At 32.7% G+C, this 21,148-nt stretch overlaps 1 protein-coding gene across 1 annotated transcript; it reads right to left on the bottom strand.

Annotated features, from left to right (window-relative positions):
* Nucleotides 1–948: 948 nt before the first annotated feature.
* LOC132630148 (transcription activator GLK1-like) lies at nt 949–7,257 on the bottom strand. Its single transcript, XM_060345729.1, has 7 exons — nt 6,809–7,257; nt 6,283–6,663; nt 5,334–5,474; nt 3,861–4,100; nt 2,919–2,975; nt 2,621–2,734; nt 949–1,247 (listed from the first exon to the last, which is right to left on the bottom strand). Exons 2-7 carry the CDS (start codon nt 6,652–6,654, stop codon nt 1,104–1,106), a joined length of 1,068 nt encoding a protein of 355 aa, XP_060201712.1. The 5' UTR covers nt 6,655–6,663; nt 6,809–7,257; the 3' UTR covers nt 949–1,103.
* Between the last annotated feature and the right edge of the window lie 13,891 nt (nt 7,258–21,148).

Below are 21,148 nucleotides of genomic sequence, written 5' to 3'. Positions count from 1 at the left end.
TAAAAATAAAAAATTAGAGTTTATGCATCTTTTTTTAAATGTAACAACTAAATATTATTTAAATATCAATGCTGTTATAGGTGTATAACGGCCATTCTCTATAAGAGCCAAAAAATTTCGAATCCGATGATGCTGTTATAGAGAGGTTTGGTTGTATATAAAAAGTTTGTTTTTATCTATTAACACAATAATATAAATTGGCTATAGATGAGATTCACGAACCCCGTTATTAAACTTAACTCCGCCAATCATGTTGTCTACCCGAACGACTTTTACTACTAGAAAAAGATGCTTTTCTCATCAATATTCGGTCGGAAATTTGTGATATAAAACATGATTTTCCCACCTCATTCTCACCGAACCAGCTCATTGGGAAAACGCATGGTGAGAAATAGGTTCCCAATGAAACGCTGGAAAACTTCATACTTTTGTCATGTGAAAACACTACTATTTTAGTTTTTCCCACCGACATTCAGTGGGAAATAGCTACTAAACATTTTTAAGTGGGAAATCAGTGGAAAAATAGAGATTTTTTAGTAGTGTTTACTGTTATGCATATATTTATTGGTCTGGTGTAAACATTCGATGCGAGTAAGTCTCAGATTTCGAGCTTTGAAATGGAAAAAATTATGACAGGAAGCGTTTTCCCTTTTTAATGAACTTTATATACGTGATGCAAATCGGGATTAATCGAGACCCTAAAACGATACCAAACCTCAGATCGAAACAAAAAAGAAAGTTTGCAATAAGCTCTCGCCTTTGTTAGATTATCAAATAAAATAGTGACAAAAATGACCACTCCATCCATGTGCAACCAAGTTCAATCATTGTTCACTTTTTTTTTTTTTTTTTTTTTGGGGTACATTGCAATCATTCTTCTTACACAAAAGGAAACAGGAACAAAAGAGTACTACAATAGAAATTACGGGTAATTAAAAAGACCAATGATGAGAAAAAAAGATTTGCATTATGTATGATTTCTTTTTCTTTTTTCATTGTAGATTATTTGAGTTCCTCATACATCAAGTGCAAGAAATGTCGTCGAATTGAAGGGGGTTTTTAATTTCCCTCTTTGCTAGCTGCCTGAAATTAATTATAGATAATCAATTTGGAGGTATTTTAGTAATTCCTTGACGTTGTAATTCATTCAACACACTGTCAATTGATGGAGGTTTGAGTCCTAGAGGCAGTGGCAGTTGTGGTCTTGCTAAAACATCTTCAATAGCTGCATCTATGCACTCTTTTGACTGTCACAATATCAAGAAAATATATCAGGAAAATCACAAAAATTAAAAATAAAAATAATAATAAATAAATAAATAAAAGAAATAGATGCACTACAAAACTATATAAATCGATCTTAAATGAAACAATATGGTAAATGAAAATTTATACAACCGATACCAACTTGTTTGGGATTGAGGTTACAGTTATTAGAATTATACATTGAGCAAATTTACTAGCTGCATAAATATAACAATTGTGACCTGGAATGTATAAATATTAAAATTTTCTCCCGCCGTCTTAATTTATGTGGCGGTGAGTTTAAGAAATAATTTTTTAAAAAAAAAAAATTTGCGGACTAAAACAAGTCATAGACTTTTGTGTAGCTATAAATCATTGCACTAAGGGTAAATTAAATAACAAACTTGAAAGTTAAATTGTTTTCAAATAAAAAATATGATATTCTTTTTACATCAGACTAAAATGAAAAGTATGTCACATAAATTGAAACGAGAAGGAAGTATTTCTCCTTAGTTCAGACCTTTCTCGGTTTTACTCTAACATTCTTTGCCATGGACACTGCTCATCCTCAATGAAACATCAACATACCTAGTTCAAATATAGTTAAGGTACAAATTTTCTTTTTACCAGTTTTATTAAATAATGGGGATCGCTACTATACACTGGGTCGTTAAATTTGGAAGTTGTGCATGCACCTACTCATCAACTGTTGGATGTCTGTTCAACAACAACGTTTGTCTGTAGGACTCATGTGACCGATCATTTGGTAATATTTTTTAAATTTTGTTAGAATGTTGATTTAGCACCTAATATTTTTCTATGAACATTTTGATTTTATCGATAACATTAAAGTTTTTCCAGTGACCTATAGGGGACCTATAGGTCACGAGCTCGAGACTGTGAAATCAACCACTAATGCTTGCGTCAGGGTGGACTGCCTACACTACATGCAGTTCATGACCTTTTTCAGAACCTGCGTGAATGTGAGATACTTTGTACACTGGGACTCTCCTTTTTTATTTTTAATTTATATATGTATAACTTATTTTTATTTTTATTTAATGCCAATGAGATGAGTTGAACTTAAATAAAACAAATATAATTAGTGAAAATTTGTATAATTGACCTCAACTTATTTGAGATTGAGACATAGTAATCATTATTCGGATATTTTCATTTTTAGCCCATCGGCCGAAATTAATTACGTGAGTCAACCAAAATATTCAAAACCTATACACCGATTATGTATATTATATGTATATACATATATTTATTCTTAATATGCAAAACCCATACATGTGCTGGCCATTATTTTTCTGAGCGGTTGAAAAATATAATTATCCCAATTATTATTGTTGAGGGAGAGAAAGCTTACCGGGTGAAAATGAGAGGGAAGTTTAGGTGGTGAAGCTTGTCCTACTCCGTTGTCAACTTTGATAATGGCAGGGGGTGGTGGGATACCCGGGACCATAAGAGGAGCTGCAAAGCTCTGCAAAAAATTATTTTGTTGTCTATATAAGTCAAAACCTTCTTACAACGGTTTCCCTTCAAAATTTAACATTATATAATGATTCTATTTACATCAATCCTAAATAATAGTACTAGGCTACTAGCATGCAAGTAACTGAAAAATAAAACTTGATGGAGAAATAATTGTTTGATTTGATAGTTACCGTGGGCTCTATTGGTGCATGAAAGCAAGGGGTGCCTGGTGTAGGAGAATTTGTTACCTGCACCAAAATAAAAGAGAATAAGATTAATTCTTCCGTCCAATTTATGTAAAAAATATTTGTTCGGATATTTGACATATAAATCAAATATATCAAAGTACCTGAAGTATCATTTTAAATGAATAATAGTGAGAATAATTCTAATATTTTTTTTATTTTCGCTATTCTTATATGAATTTTGTTTTCAAGTGGACTATGATATGTCATGTTGTTAAGGTTGAAATGAGGATGGTAAGATTGAATAGTTCCCGAAAACACAAATATATTCATCTTTTTAGAATAGATTAAAAAGAAAATAAAGTCACGTAAAATAGGATATATAGAGGGAGTACAGAAAGGAATATGTAATAATGGAGACATAAAATTATACAATACTTTGTTCATTTACGGTTTATGTCTATTGAAACGGAGCCTTGGCGTAACTGGTAAAATTGCTGCCATGTAACCAGGAGGTCAGGGGTTCAAGCCGTGGCAACAATCTCTTGCAGAAATGCAAGGTAAGGTTGCGTACAATAGATCATTGTGGTCTGGCCCTTTCCCGGATACCGCACATAGCGGAAGCTTATTGCACCGAGCTGCCCTTTTTTTATAATTTATGTAAAATATCTCAATATAAACTTTTCATTAATATTACTGTATGAGAACCTTCTCTCTCTCTCTCTCTATATATATATATATACACACAAAAATATTCTAGTATGATTCATACTATAAGTTTTAAAATCTTATAGCCACATTACCGCACAAATATCAAGCATATATATATGTAGGACCAAATTTTTTAAAAAGATACTTTCTTATTTAAACTCCATGTCAAACTATATCAATTAAAAAGGAGGAAATAATGTGGAGAACACACAAAAAAAAAAAAAAAAAAAAACTCACTCCTTGATAGTGTGGATGCCAAAAAGAATTATTTGTAGGTGGATGCCCCCAAACATGTAAGATTCTAATATGAGGCATAGGTGGAAAACCCATGGTTGGTGATGCAGGCCATGTGTTCATCATATCTCTCCTTCCTCCGCCTCCTACCATGGCGGCTCCGCAATACATTTGCTTCCTTTGGCTCCAACTCGCCGCCTCAGCTTCTCTCGCAAGCAAATGTTTCCGATGGGCTCGATACTTCTGCACATATATAATAAGGATTTAAGTTATATACACTGAACATCAGATTAATGTAACTGATTGTAGCAAGTTAATCTTCTATTTTTTAGGTTAAAATTTCAGGTTAAAATTATCATGCTTAGTATGAAAATTTACCTATTACTTTATGTGAACTTAATCCGACAGTGCATAAAATATAACTCATATAATAATGTGCTTATAGCTCGTAATTCTTTTCTAGCAACTAGCAAGTTGCATTCCAAAATAAGATACTCTCTCCTCTTAATTTGACTTGGCACTGCGTTTGAGAATGTTAAGAATACTTTTAAATCTTATGGGTTAACTAAAAGTAGGTATAACACACTAAGTTATAAGAGTACCATTTGGATTTTATAGTCATAAAATGCCATCTGTCATTCTCATATATAGGGTAAAACAAAATGTTAAAATGAAAAATTATAAAAGACATGACATTCTTTTAAAACAGGTTTAAAAAAAAGTAAGATACGAAACTAATAAACAGAGGGAGTATTTTTGTTTCTTATTAATCAAATTAATTGTACAGTAGGAAAAAAACAATATTGTAATCTAGCAAATTTTACTCTCAAAGTTCTTTCTTTAAAAGATGCAGGTAAGAAATATGAACTCGAAAGAGGATTTTGTTTACTACTCTTTTTGTGCACAAATTAAGAATGTTTCTATTGTGAGCAAATCACAAAGCTTTGGACTTTTCAGGCAAGACCTGCATTTCCTCTTTACAGGAAATGCTAAATTGGGATTCTTGTCTCGTTCTTGAATATTGGAATGACCAAAAGAAGGAGGATTTAACTTGTAGTATATACGAGTAATTCATATGTATTTTATCTTTTAGACAATCGGTGAATTTTAATTTGAGATAGAAGGTTAGTTATATATTATCTATAAGATCATTGATTAGTGCTTCTCAAGAAATTAATTTATAATTTAAGTGTTTTAGTTTGACTAGACACGGAGTTTAAGAAACAAAGGAGACTTTTGAATCATGTGATCTTAAATTAAAGATGTGTATAGTCTTTTAAATCTTATGGTCTTAAACTTATCATGCAGTATTTTGAAATTAAAAAACTTATTAAATATAGAAAGAGATAATATTTTTGGGACAAAAAAAAAATAAGATGCTTAAATTGGGACGAAGGAAGTAATAATTAATTTGATAATATAAATATTTTTTATATAGTTAATAAACAGAATTAAAATCAAAAGAATAATGCTTACTTGAAGATGGCTAGCAATATTATGTCGGGTGAGACCATCAGTAGCCATAAGCTCTAAAATCCTTGATGGGACTGCTTTATCTAAACCTAATTGCTCTACTGCTTTTACAAATCTTCGATGCAGCTCTGGTGTCCAATCCACCTTCACACAATTCAAGAAATTTTATCCCAAATAAAACAAAAAGCTAGAAAGAAAAAAAATAATCCAAGAACAAACAAACAGAAAAATTAACTTTTTTTAATATATGTTGCAGCCTCATTGATAAAAACATCGTTAACCAATAACTTTTCTATTAAAGGATACATCATACTATTGGTGTATATCACTTAAACTCTTCTCAGAAATTGACGATAACTTGTGAGGTTTACTTTCCATGAATTACATCATGAGTTTAATTAAGTTAATATATATTATTAGTATAAGGAATTTTTTACATGAACAAGTTATTAAAAGGATATCAACAAGTGTTCCTTTTTAAAGCGTAAGATTTGTAATCTTAAAAATAATATAAATTACCTCCTACAATAGGTAATTTGTTCGCTCAAAAGATATCGACAGGTAATCCTCTTTAAAATGTAAGATTTGTACGTAATCTTGAAAATAAAACATATCACCTTGTACAATAGGTAATATGTTTGCTCAAAATTATATCGATCGATATTTAAAATGGGAGATTCGTGATTTTGAAAATAAGTCATATTACTTCCTACAACAGGTAATAATTTGTTCACTCAAAATTATTGACCAGTAAACCTCCTTAAATATGAGATTTTGCAATCTTACAAATAAGACAGATTGCTCGTTGATACAACGAGTAAAGATTACCCGGTAGTGCAAAAATTATATCCTCTAACAGTGTATATAACTTAAACGCTTTCATGAAACCCTAAATTCTAAGTAATTTGGAGATGATATTTTTGAATTTCTCAAATCTTTTTAGGGGATTTACCTTCACTTTCCTCTTGCCTTCAGGATTCTTGATTTGTCCAGATGATTTCTTGGCTTTATCATTCTTCTTTGACTTGGATTTGACATTTACTTCACTCTTCTGTTCATGCTCTGATGATGGAGCTTTTTGCACTTCTTCTTCTTTTCTAGAAGTAGTAGTATTATTCATACTATCAGATTCCTCACCACTACTAACTGAGAATTCAGCAAGATCAATCTCCAAATCCGGCAGCAAATCTCCATCGTTGATTCCCTCGAAAAGGTCATCGAAATCGATGGTGTCGATTAAATTCCCATCGGGAAAATCTTGGAATAAATCATAATTTTCCCTCTCGTTTTTGTAGTTCAAAGGTGCAGATACAGCAAGCATCATCCCAAAAAACTACAAGAAATTAACCTTAAAGATTAATAATCTTAAAAACAGATTATCTGCTACAACAGATAATTAGGTCACTCAAAAGCTATCATAAGTAAGCCTCCTTAAAATATAAAATTTGTTAATCTTGAAAATATATAAGACAATTTACCTCCTACAGTAGGGAATCAATCAAGTTACCCAAAAGGGTATCCAGGTAAGCCTACTTAAAATGTTGGATTTATACTCTTAAATAAGATAGATTAACAAGTAATCAGGTCACTCAAAGAATATCAACAAGTAGAGGGATTTATAATCTTGAAAATAAAGAACGACTCTTTCACCCCCTCGGCCCCTCTTATGGCGAGCGAGCAAAACAACAATACAGGATGAATATAGGATGCAGAAATTGTAGACACTAAATCAGAAAGAATTTAAGTTTGGATTTTGAACTAAGTAGAGGATTTTTTTATGGGGTGGATTGAAACTCTTTTTTGTTTCATTTTTGCTGTTGTTGGAGTAATGTAAGTTATAAAGGGAGTGTGGAGTGTCGAAAGATTTAATGTCCACCACAATTTGTGTAGAGGGTGTGTCTGTAATTTGTTTTTTTGTCTTTGTTTTGGCTTGTTCTTGAATTCTAAAAAGCAATATTAAAGGGTTTGTGGATGGCCTTTTTTTGAACATAGAAAAAATCTATTACAAGAGCTGGTGAGCTGTTTGATGAGTAGTTTTTTTTTTTTTTTTTTTTTTTTTCTGTTCATTTTGATTGAGATGAGAACAAAAGGAGGGTTTCAAGTTTATCTCAGTGCCACGAAGTTGTATCCGAAGGCGAATTCAGAATTTAAATTTATGGGTTCAATTTTTAAGATTTTTACTTTCTTAGTATTGAACTTTTTGTACTGTTAAAATTATTATTGGTCCAAATCTAATATTTGTTGAGAGTTTAGTAAGTATATTTTTACGTATACATCTATGTTCTGTCGAAAGTTACCGGTTCAGATGAACTATAACGAAAAGGTTATATCCGCTCCCGCGGGTTGCAGCATAATGTTTGAGATATCCCTCCACTTTTAATTACTTAAAAGTTCTAAAGTTAAAAGTTTTAGAAATGAAGATTTTTGTATAGAGAGCAGCTTATCTTTTCTAGTGGCCAGCTTATCCTGCCACATTAAATTAATCAGATAAATGAACTTTAGATACTAGATGGTTAAATCGAAAAAGAATTAGGCCCAGTTTGTCTATGGATATCAAAAAAAAAAATCATTTTTTTTTGAATTTTGGAGTTGGAGTTGGAGTTAGAGTTGGAGTTGGAGTTAGAGTTGGAGTTGGTCATAGTTTTTGAAATTGTAGTTTTTAGTGAAATGTAGTTGTAAAAAAGTGAAATTTTTTGAAAAACAAGTTTTTGAGTTTTTGAGTTTTTGGTATTCCGGAATATAACTTCAAGTTGTATTCGGAATTCTCATGTCCAAACACTGATTCCGGAAAAAAGTAAAAAAAAAATTACGGAATAAAGTGAATAATTCTTATGGCCAAAGGGGGCTTAATCTCACTCTAGCTAAATACAGTAAAGTTGTGGCTGGAAGTGGATCTATATGTATGAACAGTGTCAGAGCCCGTGCTAAGCCCGGGCCCAAACTCAAGATATAAAAGTAGATATTTTAATTAAAGAAATATAATTTGTGTTAGTATAAGTGTACAATAACAAAAACAACAACCATATACCTATTGTAGTCCCACAAGTAGGTAATTACGTTAGTAATAATTAAATTTCATATAAGTATATTTTCAATATATGAAAGCAAAATTTTCATTCCACTCCTTTAATATTTTAACTTCCATTTTGATGAAATTATTTACTTCAAATCAAATGGGGAGCCAGAATTTGACATTTATAAGTTATATATCCTAATTTTCTGAAGTTATTTAGTTCTAAATAAATAATCTATACATAGTTAATGAACTTTTAAGACAGATACATAATTTAACTTGTGCAGCGGATGGAGCTGCTCCTCTCTTAATTAGGGATTAGGGGTTCGGACATGGATATGAAAAAAATCTTTGGAGGAAGCGCTTCCCCCGAATAGGCACCGATAAAGTGCGAATTATCTGGATTAATTGGGCTCAAATGCGGATATCGAGCACCAAACAGAAAACCAAAGAATATGAAAAATGAGGTAGGACGTTCGATAACTTTTGAAAAGTAGACCTTAAAAACAAAAAACAAAAAAATTGACTTGGATAAATAAGATTAGGACCTAAAAGTAATTAATTAAAAAGTTTTAAAAAAATTTGGAAATTCTTGTGAGGACTACAAAAGTCCCTAAGTTTGCTCTTAGTGAAAAATAAAGGTGTGTTATGGTAGATGTTGTAATAGTGTTTGCTTATGTTATCGACAAATGAAAAAAAGAGATCCGCCAAACCAAACTCATTAATATAGAGCAGACAGGATCACCTAGAAACGGAATGAGAATTTGAAATTTACGGGTTTGAGAGACCATTAAACCTGCTGACCATTTAAGTTAATGAGCACTAAATTTAATATTAATACATATTTAAAATTTTTGATGCATATATAAAATTTGAGTCAAAACTATCAGTTCGGTTGAAACCATAACTTTTACCGTGAATCGGCTCCTGCCTCTCAAGCGCCTTTAAGTTGAACAAATATTAGCCGGAGTGCTTAACATCCCAAAATGCATATGAAATTGTCGAAATGCCCCAAAGTTTTTGTTTATTACTCTCTTCATTCCCTTAAATCTTAATGATAGAGTTTGAGGAACACGATTAAAATTCGTTAAACAAAATGAAAAATTCTTACTATTATGAGAGTTAATTTTATTATTTTCTCATTCCATATTTTATTCGCGATAAACTATAAGTAATAGATTTCTGCATAACATATGCATGCACTCCATTTTAAGATGAAAGTAAAAGTGAGCGATCAAACATTATACAAAATATTGCTGATTTTTGTATGGGGATTAAACTTCACCAACCCAAACTAAATGACCCTTAATGGTACTTAGAGTTAGGACTAGAGTTCCAACAGTTTTTTTTTTTTTTTTTTTCCCCTCCCAATTTTTAGGAGGATTTATAGTGTTTCCACACTTCCCCTCCAGTGTGACTCGAACCCAGGACCTACCGGTCGTGGGTGGAGGTGCTTAACCACTGAGCCATCCCTCACTTGTCGAGTTCCAACAGTTAAGATGCCATAAGAACTGAACAGTCGCTTTTACGATAGGCGAGTAGCCGTATAGATGTATCACTTTCTATTGGGCCATTTTCTTTGCATACTTCGGAGTTCGGAAAGAAATTAGATTCGGGTCACCAACTCATGTGGGTCAATTAGGATCTATATTAAATAGAGAAAAGTACGTGAGGAGTCACGATACCATAAATAAGAACATAAATAGCAAAACTTTTGATATTCTACAAACGGAAAAGGACCAAAATTACCCCTGAACTTTCAGAAATAGTTTATTTATACCCTTCGTTATACTATTGGGCCAATTGTGCCCTTACCGTTATACTATGGGACAAATATATCCCTGAACTTTCGGAAATAGTTTATTTATACCCTTCGTTATACTATTGGGTCAATTGTGCCCGTTATACTATGAGTCAAATATACCCTTAAGTTACACGGTCTGCCACGTGTCACAATCATAATGGCCCAACCCACTTCTCCCAATAATTACACCCAGATTAAATTAATCACTGGATCCGACCCGTCACTTTATTTCACCCAACCCGTTTTGTCTAGTTCAAACCCAAATAAATTACCCGTACCCGTTTTGTTTATTTCATTACAGGTTTTGTTTCTTTAAAACATGGTAGTATACAAAATGAAAACCCAAATAAAAAAATTCACCACGTTAATAGGATCGTTACAGTAACAAAAACAAATTTATCCTTTCTTCATAGAAATGAAAACAATGCAAAGAACTCAGGCAGAGGAGAAGAGAAAAGAAACAGAAAAAACCATTCTATCCCAGGAAATCCATCATGAAATAGTCGAGCTTGTTCCTCTCGACTTAATTCATCAATGGACCACCAACCAAGTAGCCTGCTTATTGAAAATACCAACACATACTAGCTGTTACTTAATTGCAGTTTCAAGAATCACTATTTATGTGACAGTTAAAACCAAAAAGTCATTGTGTTATCCATAATTTTATGATCCTTCATTTTGAGTTTTCATTTTGTATACTACCGTGTTTTACAGAAACGAAACCTGTAATGAAATAAACAAAACGGGTACGGGTACTTTATTTGGATTTGAAATAAACAAAATGGGTTGAGTGAAATAAAGTGACGGTCGGATCCGGTGATTAATTTAATCTGGATGTAATTATAGGGGAAGTGGGTTGGGCCATTGTGATTGTGACACATGGCAGATCGTGTAGCTTAAGGGTATATTTGGCTCATAGTATAACAGTAAGGGCATAATTGACTCAATAGTATAACGAAGGGTATAAATAAACTATTTCCGAAAGTTCAAGGGTATATTTGTCCCATAGTATAACGGTAAGGGCACAATTGACTCAATAGTATAACGAAGGGTATAAATAAACTATTTCCGAAAGTTCAGGGGTAATTTTGGCCCTTTTCCGTTCTACAAAAGCAACACTGTTTATTACATATATAACACATTAAAAGAAGTAAGTGAAGAATGAGAAGATCCTCAAAATCAGGAATTCAGTCATATCTTTTAGTCTTTATTTTCATTTATCCATCATCTAAGAAATAAACATATCATTTATTCTCTAATTTAAGATAAACATTTGCTACGTATAAAAATTTAATATCTAAAATATACCATGTACTTTTATGGTATAAAAATTTAATATCTAAAATATACCATATATTTTTGTACCATAAATATACCTTGTATTTTATGGTATAAATATAGTATATGACAATTCAAATTATTGTTATAATTTAGTACAATTTTATGGGATATAAAGGTTACATTGTAAATTCATGGCATAAATTTTCTATATCAAAGTACATTTTTGTGATTTTTTTTAATTAAAATATAAATATTTTGTAAGATATAACTTTTATATCTGAAGCATACCACGTATAATTATGGTATAGATACCGTATATGGCAAAGTCAGTTTTCTATAAGGGAGAGGAAGGCATAACATAATTGTGGGGAGAGGGGATATTTTTGAGCAAAAAAATAGGAACAAAATCAGTAGGTTTGTTAGTGCTAGCCGTAATGGAGAGTAATATTATGGTGAGAGGAGATATTTTTGAGCAAAAAAGTAGGAATATAATCAATAGGTTTGTTAGTGCTAACTCTTCCAACTGCTACTAAATGTTAACTAAATATTTCTGCTAACATTTTGTAAATATTTTTATACTTTTGTATAGTTACGTTTTTTCTCCTATTAAATATAACAACAATGTACCCAGTAAAATCTCATTAGGTGGGGTCCGAAGAGGGTAGAGTGTCGCAGACGTTACTCCTATCTTGTGACAGGCTAGAGAGGCTGTTTCTGATAGACCCCTGGCTCAAGGAGAGATGATCGAACTCCAGTAACAGTAAACAGTAATAGCAGAAAAATAATAAGATAACAGAGTGAAAGAAATAATTTGATAGTACTAGGGATCTAATAATAAACAGACGTAACAAAGATACTACTACTCCTAGTACGGGAAAGAAGTCTGTGTGCAGCCTACTAATCCTCCACCCTGATACTCGATCTCTACACCCTCCTATCAAGGGTCATGTCCTCGGTAAGCTGAAGCTGCGCCATATCCTGCCTAATCACCTCTCCCAAAACTTGTCTAGTTTAGCAAACGAAGACAAAATTTATCATCTAGTTCCTAATTTATCTTTATTATTAACTATAGTTATTTCCTGATGCATTTCCAAAAATACTGATTTATCCTATTCAAAGGGTGATTGAGTAAACTTATTATTATATTAATTACTCCGTACTTCTTAAGAGGTGTGCCAATTCAAACATGGACAAGTAAAGATGAACAGAGGAAGTAATTTATTATATATTTAATTTTTTTTTTTTTTAAAAAAGAATAGACACAATAGTTTTAACTTCACGATGTTAAAAAGAAGGATAAACACAACGATTAGGACTCTCCTAAACTGTTATGTCACTTCACCATGTTAAAAAGGAGAATAACCACAAAGATAGGACTCTCCTAAATTGTCATGTCAATTCACCACTATAAATAGAATTTGCGACTTTTGTAGGACAAAAAAAAAAGTTGAACCAAACTAATAAAAAAATAAAAAAATAACCAAACTGTAAAAATAAAAGTTTGGCCTTTCACGCACGAAATTCGTGTGTGAATGAGGCCAACAAAAACTTATCCTCTTTTGACCTTTTCAGCCAATGTATTCTTATTGTCCTATACTTGTTTTCCATTGAACAATCGATTCTTATTGACCTTTAAATTTTATTTCCAGCCAACAAGCTACAAACAATAAATTTTATGGCATATAGCAAAAAGAACGATAATTTCTATATCTACAAACAATTTAATTTTAAACTTTTTATTTTATCTTTAATGAGATTATTTGTAACTACACAAATATGTATGGCTTGTTTTAAAGTACAATTTTTAAAAATTCCCCTTTCTTTCTTTTTTAAATTTTATGTCCAGAAAAAATGCATCACATAAAATGAGACGGAGGGAGATGAAATTATTATATATTTTATTGTTCTCGATTACTATACATGATGATAAGCATTCCACGAAAGACTTTTACGACAACATCGTCCATGTTAATTTTTCTTAACCACAACTCGGATCATTTTAGTTGTTGTGTTCAGTAGCTTCGACGAATTAAAATGCTTATAAAGCTATTAATTTAAGGATCAAAGTTGAAATCTTGGAATTCAGCGGTACCGTATTCATATCTTATCACCATCTCCATGCATTCTTAAATTGCTTAATTATTTTTATACATCAATCAACATTCAAAATTAACTTGATTGAATCGCGTGTCATCATTATCTTTAATCTTCATTAATTATGATAAATACAACAACTACAAGTAAATCTCTCGCTTTAACATTAGGTATAATACTTACGTGACGACATAATTAAATATGTGTTGAACTTGTATTTGTATATATGTCGAGGCGATGTACCAAAAAAATAATATGCCTAGGCGGATACTAGATACCAAATTCATCTGAACCCGATACTTTTACATAGAGAGCAATTTTATGTGTAAAAATTAACTAAAATTATAACAAATAGTAATAAATATCAATCCATAATTTTAAATATATAATGAATTCAATATGAAGAACTTTAAAAATTAAACTCATCAAACTTAAATCCTAAATTCACCTCCACAATATATATTAATATAAGAGTTGGAGGTTGATGTGGTTAGGAAAAAATTAACATTGGCTGGAAATAAAATTTAAAGGTCAATAAGAATCGATTGGTAAATCGATTGTTCAATGGAAAAGAAGTATAGGACAATAAGAATACATTGGCTAAAAAGGTCAAAAGAGCATGAGTTTTTGTTGGCCTCATTCACGCACTAAATTAGTGCGTGAAACCTACTTATGTTTTTTTTTTTTTTTTTTTTGTGTTAGTTTGGTTCAACTTTTTTCTTTTTGTCCTACAAAAGTCGTGGATTCCTATAAATAGGAGAATGAACACAGTGATTAGGACTCTCCTGAATAGTTATGTCAATTCACAACTATACATAGGAGAAAAGGCATAGACAACCTCCTAAACTTGTCTACAAATTCCTCATGGCCACCTCAACTCAGACTTGTACCTATTGAACACTAATACTATTCCGGATTTGAACCAATTAGATACTTTTTTAATAATCTGCCAAAAATGTAAAGTGTGTGAGTTACACTTGCCAGTGACGTGGCAAGTGACAAATTAACTGTGGACACATGGCATTTAAGTTCTATAATAATTAAAAATTATTTTAGTGAATGAAAAAGGAGTATTTTATGCAAAAAAGAAAAGGACCCTACCACCCCCATCCACAGCACCCTTCCCCTGCTACAGAACCCCGTCCCCTGCCACCCCCATTTCTTCTTTGATATCAATATGTTTTCTCTTCTTTTATCCATCTAAAAGAAGACTCCACTGATACAAAAACTTGCTTCCTCGACTAATTTCTCACTGATTTAAGGAGCAAAAAAAGGAGGATGTGGTACAAGTTAATGGATACAATCTTTCGATCTTTTGGTAATTCAAGAACGTAATATTTTGAGTTTTTATTGATTTCTTTTGTGTTCTTTTCCTTCTTGTGTTGTGGATTCTTTAGAGATTAGAGTTTTTTTTTATAATCTCAGAGAAATTATTTTCAGAATCATTTCTACTTGCCGCAAAAAATGGAGATTCGCCGGAAAAGTTTTGAGACCCAAATCTGATATCTTTTTTTCTTGATGGCCAACTCAGATTTGAAAAAGAAAAAGAAATGAAATTAAAATGGTGGTAGCATTTTTAAATCTGAAGAAAGAAAAACGACGAGACGGTGGCTAGTGGCAGAGATGGTGGTCATCATCAATGGCGGGGTGGCAGCGGTGATGGAAATTAAAAATGACAATGGTGAAGTGGCCAGATAAAAAAGAGGAAGGAGAAGAGTGGACGGCGGCAGCGACGGGGTTGGTGGTCGATGATGGCAAAGTAACATGAAGAAGAAGATAAAATAAAAATTAAAAAGGAAATGCTTAATTAGATTACCCTCCTCACAAAAAAAAAAAAAAAAAAAAAGGTACCCTCCTCACGCGCTTCAACTAAGTGCAATACACACATTATACCAACTCAGCAAAAAGTATTCAATAGGTACAGGTTTTGAAGAGTTCGAGTGTCAAATTGAAACAAGCTTAGGTTTAGGTGGCCATGAGGAATTTGTGGATAAGTTTAGGGGGCGGTCTATGACTTTTGGCTATAAATAATCTTGGACAATGTGAATGCTAAAGTCGAGGAGCTTTTTAATTTTCAAGTATCTCACAATTTTTTGTTTTCGTCTTTCCCTCAACTTTGTGTTTAAGCAATTTAAGTACCCAGCCAAACATGAACTATAATTGAATGGCTTTTATAGGTCAATTCTTCATTTATAGAAAACTTTATAAGGTTAGAAATAGGAAAATATTTTTTTTTACTCCATACCAAGCACACCCCTACTCTTCACAAACTATGATACACCTTGAAATTCATTGACCAATGACCGAGCGAGAATTTTCACCGAAGAGATTCAATATATAATAAAGTAAACATATGAATAACTAAGGAAATTCAACATTTATTATGTATACGTACGAAATAATTTTTTGACCTTATATAAATAATAGTATAATTTTTCAACGACGTGACTTTGAATTAACCCCATATGTCCCCTCATTCCGCCCTTGATATTGACAGTTCGACCCTATTTAGAGTATCCAAATTCAAGAACTCATATTGTATAAAATTACACACACACACATACAAAATTAGCAAATGAGTGGCCTTAATTAGAGATATTTAGTTCACTATAATCCTAATAGAGCTGTCTTTTCATCCCCAGCTTGTTTTGAAATTTGGAACTAGAGTCCAAACTTCTTGTCCTTTTGTCCGAACTAAACACAAATATAATCTTTGGGTTAACGAGTAATTCACCACTAAATTTAGCAGTACGGTTTTCATTTTGATAAGATTTTCAGAGAATGATGTTTGATTTTGGGTTAATTAGACCTGAAAAGATCGCTATAAGATAGTGGTGTTTGAAAAAATATCAATAAAGCCGTAAATAGTTTATCATTTAAAAAAATATATATCTAAATTTCAAATCATTTAGAGCCCGTTTGGACATGAACTTTTTCCCCATTCTTAAAAGAAAATTTAAAACAACATTTGGTTATACATTAAACTGAGTTTGTGAACTTTTTTTTATGATGAATTTCAAGTTTGAAAAAAAAAATGATTTGGACCAATATATTAAGTGATTTTTTTTTCGCTCGCAAAACTTATATTTTTTATCCAAGTTAAATGCATGTCTAAATAGAATTTCAACTTCCAAATACTTTCTTTTCAACTTTTTTCAAATACTATTTTTCTAAATATCATATTTTTCTGTTCAATCGTCTACTTAGACACTTTCTAACGTATTCATTTTTTCTTTTTGGAAACAATAATGTTTGTGTTTGCTTTCAGAACAAACTGTTGAGAGAATGAACTGAAGATCAGAATGGCAAATAAGTCTTTTCCTAAGGTTAGTTAGAGTCGGTTAAGCCTTTATTAGTCAGTTTAAATGTTAGTTAAGGTATATTCCTTTAGTTAGATGATTAGTTAATCTCTTGATTAACACTAATAGTGTATAAGCTCATATGCCGATCATTTGGACAAATTCTCTCTCTACTTTCAATAAAAGTTGCACAAATTCTCTCTCTACTTTCAATGCTTTTTGTATGATTTAGGGTTCATCTTTACACCTAAAATCACAACATCGTATAAGAGCTTCTAACTGGAATATCTGGTTATTAAGTTTGATCTTTATTCCGTTGCACAAATTGATTTGTAAATCGTTCAATCGAAGATTGTGATAGTTGTTTATTGAAAATTCTCAAAATGGGAACAAGTGAAGAACAAGTAACTCGAAGTCTCAATCAATCTTTGAATCAAACAAATACGACAAATATCAATCAAAATGGTGTGAATCAGATGAACAATTAGATACAAGGATCTGGCATTGACTATAACAATCCTTTATTTCTAAATCCATCACCTGTTAATGGTTCTGCAATAATATATTTTAAATTGACTGGTAGTGATAACTATACAATCTGGTATAGATCGATGAGACTTGCGTTATTAAGGCGTAATAAATGGGGTATTGTAATGGTTCTTGCAAGAAAGAAAAGTACCCTGAAGAATTGTGGGATCAATGGGAGAGGGTGAATGCAATAGTGATTTCTTAGATTATGAATGTAGTGTCAAAGAATTTGCTAGGTGGTGTAGTGTTTGGTTCTAGTGCACATGCTGTCTAGGAAGATTTGCAAGAGAGTTTTGATCGAATAGATAGTTCAAGAACTTTTAATTTGCATAAAGAAATTGCCATTCCCTATCAGGGTCCCTCATCTGTGTCTGTGTACTATGCTAGAATGAAAGAATTATAGAATGAATTTGAAATATTGTGCCTGCTGCAGGATGTGATTGCCCTAAGTCCAGAGACTTTGTTCAATTCCTGCAAAGGAAGAAGTTATATCAGTTCCTCATGGGTTTGAATGAGTCTTGTCAATTGGTCAGGAGCCAAATTCTATTAATGAATCATCTTCCTACAGTTAATCAGGAATATGCAAGATTATAGGTGAAGAAAGCCAAAAAGGGGTTGCTACTACATCAGGAATTCCTGGGGTTAATGCTGCTACAATGAACAATATGAGCACTTATGAATCTGTGGCTATGTATTCCAAAGGCAACAACAATCCCAGCTTGAAGAAGAATTATAACAATAGCATCAATAACAACCTATATTGTGATTTTTGTAAGCTTAGAAATCACACTAGGGATGATTGCTAGAAACTCAATGGCTATCCTGCTAATTACAAGCCAAAAAGGAAAGCTGATAGAAATGCTACTACATATAATGTCTCAGTAAATGCTTCAGGTGCTCAAGATAGTAGTATGGTTCAATCCAATGTGTGTTCTCAGAACTACAGGCCAACTAGTTTGCAGTCTTAAATATACAACACTGATAGGTCTACTATGGGAAATAAGAGTTCGAAAGTGAGTATCAACCAACAAGCAGGATCCTCTAGTCAACAAGGTCCAATAATTCAGCTTGGAGGTAGTTTTAACCCTGAACAATATGAGCAGATCAAACAAATGCTGAATAATTTAACCCTTGCATATGTTAATGTGGCTAATGCAGCAGGTATTAATCATGCTTTAGTAGCTACTGAGGCTGTAAAAGCAGCTAATGTAGCAGATAATAATCAAGCCTTGTTAGCTGCTAATCAAGCACAAAAGTGGATCATAGATACTGGTGATACTAACCACATGGTGTCAGACATCAATCTATTAAACAAGTCTAGTATAACTGAAACCAGTATTCCAAAACCAGTTTACTTACCAAATGGTGATATGACCCAAGTTAATTATACTGGTGCAAGTTTAATTTCAAGTAGAAACACTGTGACAAATGTGTTTCATGTACCTCAGTTTAAGTATAATTTGTTATCAGTCTCCAAAATCACAAAGGAACTAAGATGCTCAACAAATTTCTTCCCTGATTTTTGCCTATTTCAGAAGCTCTTCAGTGGAAAGGTGAACGAGATTGTTAAGGGGGATAATGGGCTGTATATACTGATCAGTAAGTCAAGCAAGCACAATAAATCAAGTGTCTCTTGTTGCTGATGGCAGAGTAAAGTTGAATAAAATCAATATTGGATTATGGCACAGATGATTAGGTCACACTTCTATTATTGTTTTATAGTGTCTTACAAAAGATTTTTCCTCTTAATAAGCATGTTATACATGCTGAAGTTGACAAATATAATATATGTCCTTGTGCAAAAAGCTAGATTTCCCTTTCCTTCCCCATACATATTGATCTGCTTTATAAGGTACCTATTTTTGATGCAAACAAGTTCTTCTTGATTGTGGTAGATGATTATTCCATAATGATTTGGATTTTCCTCCTTAAGCATAAGCCTGATGTGTTTATTTTTCTACAACAATTTTTTAGTTATGTTCAAACACAGTTCAACAAAATAGTGAATATGGTTAGAAGTGACAATGGCATAGAATTTGTCAATTCAATCTGTGATAATCTATTCAAATATTTAGGGACCATGCATCAAAGAACTTGTCCCTACACACCCTAACAGAATGAGGTGGCTGAGAGAAAGTATAAACATATCCTAGAAGTTACTAAGGGAATAAAATTTCAAGGGAAAATACCTCTGAAGTTCTGGGTGTCACGACCCGACTAGGGCCGCGACGGGTACCCGGGGCTAACCACCGTGCACTGCTCACTCTATTACTCGTTATACCCATTCGACTACGTTTTTTTTTTTTTTTGATTTCATGCTCAATTTATAAGAAAACCACTTTTCGTTTCAAAACATAAAGCTTTTATACACATGAGTACTTAAGTTAGCAAATTAACATATATCAATACATTTACACATTGACCACATCGTGAAACCACATAACCCACACTGAGTATCTACGAGCCTCTAGTGTACACAAAAGTGGTTTGTATGTGACATATACAACTGTACACAAAAGAATCATCATAAGCACCTCCGGAACAAAAGAGTGCTTTCAGTCAGCTGGCGGCTCCTACGAGTCTGGAGCAAGGTCACCTCCCTGGCTACCTGTGGGCATGAACACAGCGTCCAAAGAAAATGGACGTCAGTACGAATATTGTACTGAGTATGTAAGGCATGAATGAAATAAACATGATAGAGAATCGTAAGTCATGAGGTAAAGGCAAAACCTGCGCGACCTTTAAGGGTGAATACATTTCACACATATATCACATATACATAATCGTCGTACATGAACCATCATAGCGTATACATTATCATGTCACATAATTCATCATCGTAGCGCCGTAGCTGCTCATACACCTAAAACATTATCCGTATTCAGCCACGTAGGGCTTGACACTATCCGTATTCGGCCACATGGTGGCTCGACAGTATCCGTATTCGGCCACGTGGTGGCTCGACAGTATCCATATGCGGCCACGTAGTGGCTCGACAATATCACATACATATCTTCCGTATTCGGCCACGTAGTGGCTCGGCCATATCACATACATCATAACAAGGATCAATATATTTCATCATCATTGTTGCCATCACATTCATCTTCTAAACGTATCCTAACCTTTTATTATTACGTACATTTAGATTTAAAGACAATCTATGAAAACCACATCATATTCGTAACATGGAATTCGTATGCATATTGTAAGATAGACTTCATCGTCTCTAGTCTTAGGCTCAGTATTACTATCATCGTTTATATTGCATATTTCTGACCTTTATCTCATATGAAACCGCTTATGAACGTAGACTCGCAACTTGGGTAAATATAGCATACATTAAGGTTTATGGATAATCTATAACAATGTCGGGGTGACGTAAGGTCGAGAACCCCCATGCCCATTATTGAGCATTCATAAGCATTATGCCTCACCTTGAAGGAATTAGCATATAAGGTGAGTGTAGTCAATGATCAATACCAGGGAATCGTAAACAGGGTCATTAACGTCACAGTTATCATATCTTGTCTTACAATCTCTAGGCTTCATTTATCGACATCATCATCACATTCACAATATATTTCTCATCTTTATCTCCTAAGAAGCTCACTTCCAACATTGATTCATCATTTCCGGAATGTAAGAAATATCATGGAGAAGTAGGGGAAATAATATCATAGGGAGCATACAAGGATCATTAGCTTCGTAGGAATATCATATTGTGAGCTTTAGGGCTTCTAGGCTTAGATTCGTTAATAGGACTATACTTGGCGTGATTAGTTTCATGGGCATCTTA

The sequence above is a fragment of the Lycium barbarum genome, chromosome 1 (genome assembly GCF_019175385.1).
Source record: "Lycium barbarum isolate Lr01 chromosome 1, ASM1917538v2, whole genome shotgun sequence".
NCBI classification, from domain to species: Eukaryota; Viridiplantae; Streptophyta; class Magnoliopsida; order Solanales; family Solanaceae; genus Lycium; species Lycium barbarum.
This window is presented reverse-complemented; position numbering and strand designations above follow the sequence as displayed.